This window comes from Squalius cephalus, assembly GCF_949319135.1.
Source record: "Squalius cephalus genome assembly, chromosome: 12".
Taxonomy (NCBI): domain Eukaryota; kingdom Metazoa; phylum Chordata; class Actinopteri; order Cypriniformes; family Leuciscidae; genus Squalius; species Squalius cephalus.
In genome coordinates this window covers 26734746-26746846 of record NC_137133.1, presented here as the reverse complement: position 1 = coordinate 26746846, position 12101 = coordinate 26734746, and the positions used below count along the sequence as shown (strand labels likewise).

At 37.1% G+C, this 12101-nt stretch overlaps 1 protein-coding gene across 1 annotated transcript; it reads right to left on the bottom strand.

Annotated features, from left to right (window-relative positions):
* Nucleotides 1-221: 221 nt before the first annotated feature.
* niban1a (niban apoptosis regulator 1a) lies at nt 222-12065 on the bottom strand. The gene is made up of 14 exons (XM_079888678.1): nt 11941-12065; nt 8269-8399; nt 8051-8179; nt 7853-7967; nt 6537-6701; nt 6321-6436; nt 5143-5247; nt 4676-4838; nt 3212-3399; nt 2277-2420; nt 2055-2165; nt 1870-1977; nt 1638-1749; nt 222-1226 (listed from the first exon to the last, which is right to left on the bottom strand). Exons 1-14 carry the CDS (start codon nt 11990-11992, stop codon nt 322-324), a joined length of 2544 nt encoding a protein of 847 aa, XP_079744804.1. The 5' UTR covers nt 11993-12065; the 3' UTR covers nt 222-321.
* Between the last annotated feature and the right edge of the window lie 36 nt (nt 12066-12101).

Below are 12101 nucleotides of genomic sequence, written 5' to 3'. Positions count from 1 at the left end.
TAATTTTACAGTTTAATAACTCATTTAAATGGAAACATGCATTTTCTCAGGATTCTTTGAATTGAAAGTTGAATAGAACAACATTTTTATAAATGTTGTTAGTCACTTTTCATCAGTATAATACATCCTTGTTGAATAAAGTATTCATTTATTTTTTTTATATATATATATACTGTGTATATATATATATATACATACAGTAAATCATAATTACCTCCTGCACAATGAAGAAACCAAGTTCAAAATGTACAATTTGTCTCTTCACACAGAAAAATGGAGGTGTGAACAAGTTGAGTAAAGTACTGACACGGTCATTAAATCTTAAACTATAGCTTCTGGTTCCTCGAACATTTGACCTTTTTCTCCAATGTCTTTGCCAGTCTGAAGCACCTCCTCGATTTCAATAACCTCCGTTACCAGGTCACGGATCTCCTTCACACAGCCCAGGGGCCTGGTTTCCTCCTCTAGGTGTGGCGAAGACTGGGTTTCTGAGGCTTTTTCTGGAAGATTCATAACTTGTTTGTTTGTGACCTCTTTATAGATATCTCCAGTTTCTGCATCTTCAATAGATAAGCAAACGTCTATTGGATATGTGCTTTCATCACGTATCGGTGCTTTAATCTGGGCTGGATCATCTGACGAAACCGCTGGCTTGCTGTTGTCCTCCGTTTCAGCAGGGTCACCACCAGAGCCAGAGGTTTTCATACAGATCGGACTGATTGCTATTGTGGCAAAAGCAAAGTCTGAAAAAGTTGCAGCATCTCCTTTTGGTGAACTAGAAGTACCAGCACTTTCTGTGCCTTCTGTTACCATAATAACAGGGGTGGGAACATCCGTGGTGATTGTGGTGGTTATGAGTTCTGGTTTAGTCTCGGCTGACGTAATCGAGGTTGACGTTTCGGCAGTGGCAAATCCATCATCACTGCTCTCCTCTAAGAGTGTCTTGTTCTCTCCATCACCGATTTTTCCCATGACAGGCAGAGCTTGGCTCAGTGTGCTACTTTCTGACTTTAGCGAGTGAACAGTCACGGATTTGTTTGCTGTCATGCCGTTGCCCAGCAGCGGGGAGGGCGGCAGGGGCATACGCAGGCTCGGGGAGGTATTTAAGTGTCCTGGGCTGCTGGGTGCAGATCCCGGGGGAGAGGAGGACAGGCTGGACACACTGAAGTTGTATCTGCTCTCTGTCAACAGGTTGAATTTCTTCAAGCTGACTGCCTCCTTGACCACTGCCAATCAAAAGCACAAATCTGATTTGAGAATGTTTTAGGCAATGATGAATTGCAGAAAATGATCAAATATATGATAAATAGTGAGTTCATTTCAAAGCATTTATTCAAAATAGAAATCTTTTTTTAGTAATGTAAAAGTGTAAAAGTAATGTAAAAGTCTTTACCGTCACTTTTGATCAATTTAATGCATTCATTTCATTAAAAAAAATCTTAAGGATCCCACATTTTTTTAAACTCTTATTTCTTCAAAAAATGTAATTTGATTTTACTTTTATTATATATAGACATCATCCTCATGCAAAAATGCATGAATTTTATTTTAATACTTTTAAAACTGTGCTTTATTAAAACTAAATAATGCCTAATATCAATAACATCTTTGCGAGAAAACTTGATCATGTGACATACCCATGCTGATGTCCTTTTCCAGTATCTGGTGGATAATGTCCTCATACACGTTTTCCACACTGATGAAGTTTGAATAATCAGCGAATATGTATTGCTCAAATTTAGGTAGTTCCTAAAGGTACATTTTAAGAAAAGACATGTCTATTAGGAAATATCAAACATGTATGTTTTGTATATTTAAGCTGTTAGTGCTCGTATTTCTGTGCCATTATGCGACTGATCTCAAATGTACCTCTTTGAAGGACGGGGCCAGATGCTTCTTGATGCTGGGTAGAGTGATGTTGATCAAAGCTTCCTGAAGGATCTTCTTTCTCACTGTGCTGCTGTCGTAGTCAAATTGCTGTAGAACAAAGATAAATGAAGCTAAGCAATCTGACACAGCCATTTGTGTTTGTAAATTAAAAGTTAGATGCTTACCTTCAGAACCCTGTTCGAAGCCTTTTGCATAGCCATCGTGAGGTTGATAGATGGGTCCTCCAGAGCCTTTTGCACGAGCAGCTCAAAGGTGTACTCTAGATTCTCCATCAGCTAAAACCATCACACAACAGACACGTCTGAAACCCTAATCGATCACAGTAAGACTATAGAGTGTATGCAAGCAATTCAGAAAGGAGTTGACTATTGACTAGTTTTGGATACCTGTTTTAAGTCGATCTCTGTGCTGTTCGCCAAAGCTTTGATGCAATAGTTGAAGGTTTGCTGTAGCTCTTGGATGTGATCTGCCAGTCCACTCACTTTGTCATAACAGCTCTGTAAATTAGCCTTACTCATCTTAAACAGAGCCTTAAGAAAGAGAGCAACAGAAGAAGAGTTGTTTTAATATAAAGGCTAGTATTAAAGGTGCTCTAAGCGATGTCACACGTTTTTTAGGCCAAAACATTTTTTGTCACATACAGCAAACATCTCCTCACTATCCACAAGCTGCCTGTCCCCTGAACACACTGTAAAAAACACAATCTCTGTAGACAGCCCGGGCTCCACAAACGGCAAGAAAAACAAACTGGCCCAGCCTGGACCACGAAACATAACAGACAGTGTTCCAGCCAATAAACGACAAGAATGATTTGGGGGTGGGGGTTGAGGGGTTAGTGCGCGTGCACATGAAGGGGGGTGTTGGGAGTGGAGGAGAGAGAAGCATGAAGAGGGAAGTTAGCTAGAGGAGAGATGTCCTAACAACGACTTGCGTTAGAATTATATTCTCTTGAATTTTGATATGGCCGACACACGACCAAAGAGACGACGTTCCGATGAACAAATAGCAAAGAAGAGGGAAAGGAAGAAGGAACGCGCAAAGTCCCAAATTTACATCGGAAAAGCCTCCGACTCGTTCATGACTGTTTAAGGAAGCATGGAAGGGAGGGGGAGGGGGCTGGATGAGGAGGAGGGAGGGTCGAGCTAGCCTCCGTTTTGTTTGACAATACTTTGAACGTCAACAAGAAGTGACGTCACCCAACATCGCTTAGAGCACCGTAATATAAAAAATAATAATAATTTGGCTTAAGAAATGGAATATAATGCACAAGATGTATGGACTGTTTATGCTGCTTAATCATAAATTCTTTAGCTCCTCTCACCTGTTGGAGTTCCTCCCTCTGGTCAGCATCCTCAAAGTCCTGACAAAGCTGTTCCATCATGCCCTCGCTCAAGTCCCGGGCCTCTGTGAAGCCCAGGCTGATGGGCCCCATCACTTCCTCCAAGACGGCCGGCAGGTAAGGCTGCACCTGCTCAGTGCAGTATTTTTTTGCTGGCTCAGCTACCATAGCTACCCAGATTGAGAGAGTAAAAATATGGTACAGTACATAGACTCAGATATGGTAAACACCCACATATACTAATTTTTACAACAGAGTAACTAAGGCCAAAAGACATCTTGCGGGTAACACTTTCTTGTTACATATAACATTACTGTTGTAATAACAGTAAATTATGCATATTTACACCTAACTAACCCTTAACCAAACCATATTCCCAACCCTAGTAAGTACATGTTAATAGAAGTGTTAATTAATTTTACTCCGTACTTAAATGTATAGGTACACTGCAACAAGGACGCCTTAAAATAAAGTGTAAACCAATTTGCTTTACTGATGGCCATTCAAATGAAATATACATTTTGTGAGATATTTATATTACACAATATTTTATATACTGTATGTGACCCTGGACCACAAAACCTGTCACATGGGTCATTTTTAAAAAAAATTGAGATTTATACATCATCTGGAAGCTGAAATAAATAAGCTTTTCATTGGTGTATTGTTTGTTAGGATAGGACGATATTTGGCCGAGATACAACTATTTGAAAATATGTAATCTGAGGGTCAATCGAAACATTGAGAAAAAAATCGCCTTTAAAGTTGTCCATTTATGTTTGCGATTGTGCTGCATTCACTCACAAAAATAAATGTTTTATATATTTACGGTAGGAAACTTTACAAAGTATCTTCATGGAACATGATCTTTACTTAATATCCTTATGATTTTTGGCATAAAAGAAAAATCGATCATTTTGACTCATACAGTGTTGGCTATTTGTTGGCTATTGCCACAAATATACCCGTGCGACTTGTGACTGGTTTTGTGATCCAGGGTCACATATTTTATTCATATACATACACTACCGTTCAAAAGTCTGGGGTTGATAAGATCTCGTATGCTCACATTACAATTTTTATTAAACTTACTAATATTTATTAAAGTTTCTATTTTGATATATTTTGAAATATAAAATGTTTGAAATGTATGGTTCCATTACCCCAGTCTTCAGTGTCACATGATCCTTCAGAAAACATTCTAATATGCTGGTTTGGCATTCAAGAAACATTTCTTATTATTATCGATTCTTCTTTATATTTTTGTGGAATTCATCTTTTTTCAGGATTCTTTTATGATTATAAAGTGAATTGCTTTATAAAAGTATACATTTTATTTTTTTTAAATGTGAAAGGTAGTGTACATCAATGTTTGGCAAGTGACAGGTTTCAGTTTCAAGGCTCTTAAAAGCTTGAAATTGACACATTTTTAGTGTGATCATGTACCTCTAAGTTTGCTCTCCAGGAAAGCTCTTGAGCAGATGATCTGGTCCATGTCAGAGCGCATGCGTGCCTCCTGCTCTTTCACCATGTCTTTGCACTCCTCCTTCAGTGCGGTCAGCCTTTGCATTAAATGTTGTTGCAGCAGAAAATAAGCAGCTTCAACTGTCTGTGAGACAAATGGCAGGGGTCAATTAGTTAATAACTGTTACATAAGTTTTTGTAACGTCCATAATCACAGCTATGGAATGTAATGTGTTTCTGGTATGTTTCTGGTTTGTCCCACCCTTAAGGAAACACCAAAGGGACATTTCTGGCCTCCCTGGCCTAAAGCTATTTGGGTGTGCGGCATCCTACATATACGTCAACATCACACACCCAAGTTTCAAGTATAAAGGACAAAGGTTCTGGAGAAACCCAATGCCATAATGGGAAACAATTTGTACAATCACTAGGACAGGAAAGAGACGCACTGCAAACCACACTCTTCTCTTGTCTGCCCTTTTGCTCTTCATACATGGCTGCAGTTCTTTCTCCAGATAGGGCATTAAGTCCTCCATGAACAGATTAGCAAGACCCTAAACACACACACACAAACAAACACAGATTCAGAAATGTTACACATACATCTGTAGCTAAACAAGACTTAAACATTGAGCGCAAACACCGCAGTGCTAAACCATGTGGCACAATTTATGTCAACTTAAACCACAGACTAGACTGATATGTTTACCTAAAACCACAAAATCAATCATTGATCTGGCTTCAGTCATTTCTCAAACACGATCCAAATCAAGTATTTAAATGAACAGACTAATGTGACAACAGTTAACAATATTAATAATGAAATACTAAAGTAATAAGCCAATCAAAGCCAAGTTTTACAATGATTTTACCCCCTTATCCATGATTCAAGCATAGAAAAGTATCAAATAGTTTTAGGAAACTGCAGAAAAAGTATGGTAATATATCATAATATAAGATGATAATATAAGATAATAATATGATTGATATATATATATATATATATATATATATATATATATATATATATATATATATATATATATATATATATATATATATTCACAGTGTTCATACTGTGAGCTTCAGGACACTTCATGGCACATGTTGCTCTTTTAGAATTAACTTCTTCTAACAGAAAGTTAAAATAATATGTGGTGTATCGATAGTTCATTGTCACGTTGGCTTTAACAGGTGAAACTACAGTGAAACTGCCTGTGTGCAGCATTACTCAGATTCCACAGACGCTCTGATGTAACAGCGTGTGACTTGGGGTTTTGGAGACTGAGTACAGATAATACATGTAAGACTGTATGTATTATACAACAGGGAAAAAAATTCAAATTATATTCAAATCTACCATTTAGTGAGGAAAACAAATTATTTTGGAAAAATGCCTAATTATACCAAATATGGAAATATGTTTTGCAACTTGGTTCCAGCCATTTATAAATGATAAAGAATGTCATAACTGTCACAGTAAATTACAAAACATTTCAAAAGCTAGAACATTCCATGCCATACTAGAAGAACAAAAGCTATCTTGTTTATTTTCAAAAAAATGGTTTAAGTTTCAGACAACATGTGCAGTCAATGTGAACCAGCACAAATGTTGAAGGACACCTACCCGCACATCACTGCCTATGAGCATATCCCATGATTCATACTGGCCATTCTCCTGCCTATAGAGTTGAAAGGCTTTGAGGAAAGCTTTAACCTCACACGTCTTCTTCTTGAGAAAATCTGTTGAATAGACCAAATGTTTTCCATTTAATATAAGCTGATTTATTTCTTTACACCACAACTTCCACTGGCACTGGTTTTATTACAGTGAAAGTCATACCTTTGTTCTGGTGGCGAATGCAGTCAGATAAGACCGAGATGAATTCAGCTTGAGAGTTTTCATCTCGGAAACAGAAATAGGAATCTCGGCGGTACGGAAGTCTAAGATAAACTGGGTACTCCCCCGGCATGTCCGCCACAGGGGGCGCGAAATCCTCCTGGACATCTGCATCACAACACACACACAATCACATTTTACTCCATTATGTAAGTTAATTCACCATTATGTTTACTGTATGTATAAAATTATTGTATATTATATATTATGTTCTTCATAAATCATTTCAGTAAATAAATGATGATGATTTATAGAAAACGAAAACAGAACTCTTAAGTAATGCATGGATGAATCGTTCACAATAATACCATTAACATAAAGAAATTAAATTGGGTCAATTTAGATTTTATCCCAAATTGAAATGAAGTCATGTTCTATTAAAAACAAAATAACATTTATCATTAGCTCAGTAATGAATGGGTTTTAAAAGACAATATTCAGTAATATTATAGATTCAACAGCACTATTGAGACTATTGAATGAGAATGAAATTTGATATGAATTGAGCTGAGCAGGATAATAACAGGAACTTTGTAACATTGACACTGTTATTGAACTATACTGAATCAACACTGATGCTTAATAATAATTCACTGTAAATAGAGCGGCTTTACTGAAACTGAATTTGTTTCATAGTTGATGAATTCTACAACATTAACACTGTTATTTTCCTGTTTATTACTGTGAAGCTGCTTTGACATAATCTGCTATATAAATAAATTCCTGTTTCTGCTATATAAATAATTGTGACTTGACTTACTGTAAAGGGAGAGTTCATCCAAAAATGAAAATTCTGTCAACATTTACGCACCCTCAAGTTGTTCCAATTCCAAACATGTATAAATTTCTTCTGCTGAACACAAAAGACGATATTTTGAAGAAAATGGTTAACCAAACATTTGATCAGCCCCATTGACTTCCATAGTATGGAGGGGAAAACAATTAAATGGATGTCAATGGGGCCCATCAACTATTTTCTTCAAAATATCTTCTTTTGTGTGTCAATTTATGCTACATGGCATGTGTTGAACCCAACTAATATGAAAAGACTGTCTACCCAGCTAACAGGGAACACTCTCAGAACTTTGGCTAACATAGCTGGAAAGGTTCTCTCAAAGTTATGAACAAATGTTTTTCCAGTAACATTAATAGAATGTTCGTTCAAAGTTATCTGGTCTTTAACAATTGCTGAATAAGTGTAAAATTAGCTCACTTAAAATATCTGCCTATATAGCCTACTCTTAATTAATTTTACTCACTGTTGGTGCAAGGGCAGGCCTGGTCAATCATTTCCATGTATTTTTCTTCTGTAGTCAGAATGGTGCCCCCTGTAGGCATCAGTCTGTGCGTTGGAGGGGCACCTTTCACATACGCCTGCAGGAAAGCAGAGGTAGGAAATGTTATCATTACCTCAGTCAGCAAATGTTCATTCTCAGATGGTGAATAATGGCTAATACCTTGTAGCTCTCGTGGCACTCCAGGACGTGACAGGCACGCATCACAATGTATCTCTCTTTCCACTTCCTGCCGTCATCAAAGTACCGGACAAATTCCTCATACATCACCTTTCCAGACTCTGGAGGGGCCTGGATAATTAAATATAATGTGTCGATCTCATAAGAATAAATTAATTAAGATATGTCTGTTAAATCCATATCTGAGATCTGATTCCTACCCGTTGTTTGAGGAACTGTGTGCGTTCCTCTTTGCGTTGTTCAAGTTCATCTCGGATCTGGGACAGGTACGCCAGAGAATATTGTTTCCTATAAATCGGTGCGAACTTCTTAAATTTCTCATCCACTTGACCTGCAAGACAAAACAATGCAGAGGTCATTACAATATTTAAAAGACGAAGTCAAACAGGTCTTTTTTATTCTCAAATAATTACAAACAACTGCCTACTTTATGGCGGCAAATCAATGACAATATTCACGGAGCGAACAACTGATGCTGGCGCGCGCAGTAAATGACATTCGCGAGAGGATAACAGATCTACACGCGAGGAAACGGGAACTCGCAAACTCATTCAAACCCTGCGCGCGCGCAGGAGCTTGTATTGCGTGCAGAGGAGATGCCATGCGCGCGCGCAGGGTTTGAATGAGCTCTCGAGTTCCCGTTTCCTCGCGTGTAGATCTGTTTTATCATAAACTACTGAATAGACGATATTTCAGGTACAGGTTCGCTAACATTTCCTTCCACTTCTCTTTGCTGTTTTTTTCTGTCACACAGAATGTTGTTTTGATTAGTAAAACTTTACAATAAGGTCCCATCAACTAACAATGAGCAATACATTTGATACAGTATTTATTCATCTTTGTTAACTGTTTATTGTTATTCATTTTAGATTAGTTCCATTAAATCATTTTATCAGATAGGCCTACTAGTACATCTTTTTTTGCAATGTAAACAATGTATTAGTAAATGCTGAAATTATCATGAACTAAGATTAAAAGAAAATGCTTTAAAAGTATTTTCATTGTTAGTTCACGTTAACTAATGTAGTTTATAATCTTAACAAATGAAACCTTATTGTAAAGTGTTACCTTAAAGGAAAATGTTTCATGAGTTTTTCAAAATCTCTCTTTAATTCCACTTAGCGCTTCACCTGGAGAAGATCGCACCATCAATGTGTCCAACGTGTAAAAACAGATGGCAGTACATCACCCAAAATAGGCACAGACCAAAGGTGAGTGGAGAGGAAATTCACAGCAGATGTCTAAATTAGTTAATTGTGTTTTTCCCAGGACCACATACAAAATTAGCTGAACAATACTGCAGTGAACAGAGAATATTAATGTGTGTTTACAGCCAATCAGACATCCTTGCTTCATTTCAACATTCTTGTCAGGACCCTACTTTCAAACCTCATAGATCTAATGTAGAATCATACATGTTTAAATTCCATTTTGGTGGCATGAGAACATATAACACACCACATAAACATGACTTACATGAGGCATGGTATATGAATGATCTCCAGGCTATTTATTACTACAAGTGTTATTATATCATTGGGAATGGAAAGTTCCAATTCTGGGTGCTGATTGGTCAGTACAGAATTCAAGTCGTTCTAAAATAAACAAAAGAATCAGCTATGACTCAAAACACTTAATGGAATAGCTATAACACTGCGCCCATAGATTTACCCACAGAATTACGTTCTGTTTTCCTGAAACAGACTGAACTTTAGGATTTAACACCTAAACCAGAATGACCACTTGTAGAGGGTGTTTCTACTTTTTTAATTTCCTCATTTTTAAATGTTTATACGATTTTAGAGCCTTACATTACGTAACAGATCAATTTAGACAACAGCTGAGAGCTACGGCATTCACTTCCATCATATTTCACAATGTAGTGAAAGTAACAAGCCACTCTGTCATTATTTTCACTCTCTCGCCAGTGTGCATTTCTTCATGCAGTCTTCTTAAAACTATTGTTTTGTGTGTGAGAGAGATTCATTGTTTTGGAAGGAACTGTAGTTTGAGATGTCTTGAATTCTTGAGCTCTGACATGTAAGATACTTTGCCAACAATAGACGTTTGTGACATGGCATGGCCTGCAAAGCCAGTTCTGTATGAACATACCTCAACACAGACATCATCACACTTCACCAACACTTCAGCAAGAGTACAAGGTTGACAAGGGAATGTTCGTAAACACCTCTACATGTGTGTGTGAGAAAGAAAGAAAAAAACTCCTTGACAATGAGCAGCTGTTGACAGCACGCTCTCTTTTAACCTTAGGTGTGAAATGACAGCACTTGAGTTTACTGTCAGCTCATTCTCAGGAAGTGATCCCATTTGTTTCCCATGTGTTTTAATGACATAATTAATATGATACTAAACCTTGAGTCACATCTGACAAATTTAAAGGGATAGTTCACCCAAAAATGAAAATTCTGTCATCAAGTCCTCACCCTAAAGTTGTTCCAAACCGGTATGAATTTATTTCTTCTGCTAAACACAAAAGAAGATATTTTGAAGAATGTTGGTAACCAAACATTTGATGGGACCCCATTGACTTCCATAGTATTTGTTTTCCATACTATGGAAGTCAATGGGGCCCATCAACGGTTTAGTTATTCTTCGTTTTACTTACATTAACTGCGTCAAGCTCCCAAAAAAGGCATGTTTTCTCTGCGTGTGCAACTAAAAAACATTGACTGTAAAAAGTGTGGTGTCATGTGACAATATTTTCTAGTTAAAGCCATTGTTGGTTTGTAACAGAAACTATGATACTATCAGAATTGACATAACAATCTGTAAATGTTTGTGTTGCTCAGCTGGTAGAGCGTAGCATGTAGAGCTCCAAAGTTAAAAGTTCAGTTACCTGGGAATGTCAAATAGCTTGAATGCTCTGTAAATTGCTTTGAATAAAAATGTATGTTAAATGCATAGATATGAAAAATGCAAATTATAATTCAACTTATTGTGATGGGGCTGAAATAATGTAATGCTTTTACATTAGGTTATGCACATCAAAATACTATTGGTACTTTGCAAGCCTGTAAGCACATATTCAGAAGTTATAGAAGGGTTATAGTTTTAAAATCAGCCAATGAATAATCCTTATATATTGAATACTTATATAATATTTGGGAGACATGCCCCCTATAGCGGTTACAATCTTTGGGAGCTGACTTCAGCAGTAACCTTTTCGAATGAAATTATCACCTGTCAATTTTCAAGCTCACATGTTCCCGTTTCCGGACAATGAGCTTTTCATTAAAAATTCAAACTGAGTTCTGTGAATGAAATGGGGTATAAAAAAACACATTCCGAAAATACACTTAATGCTGTAATGCTCTTTTTTGGTCACGTTTTGTCTGCTAACATCACTCTTTCTTTACAAACTACAGATGTGAATTGCAAACTCTGGCTGTTTTTCCATTTGAGCAAATAGCAGCGCTGATTGTAATCCTTTAATCTCTGACACACACCGAAAACCTCCACCCATATAGTTTGAAATGGCAAGAAGAAGAAAACAAACAGGTTTCTGCCTCTCACTTTTCAGGTGAGAGGGTAGAGTGACTACAGTGATCTAATGGACACTAATGGTAGTCATTTACAAGTCCAAATTCAAAAAAAATTCTTACACTGAATGGTCATGCAATTTAGGACAATAGAAAACATCTCATGCATTTCAATCTGCAATTTCAGAAACATCCACCATCTTTCTCTGCCCATATCCGTGCAGTATAGTGAAACGTTTCAGCAACCTATTATTATTATTTAAGAGCATCTAAGACATACAAACAAACATTACTGCTATTTCCACACTCATAAACTATATGCCACACCACTTAGTGACTTTGAATGACCGCATAAAGTTCCTAAACACATACCTTTTATGTAGTTGGATTTATTTTCATCCAGTAAGCTGGATGATGTTCCCATACTGCTCTGCTTAGTTCAGGTGAGCTCTCTTCTGCTCTGGTGAAGTTGATTCAATGTCTCTGCATTCACTACTGAGGGAGAATCTGAAAGCAGGTGTTATATTACAGGA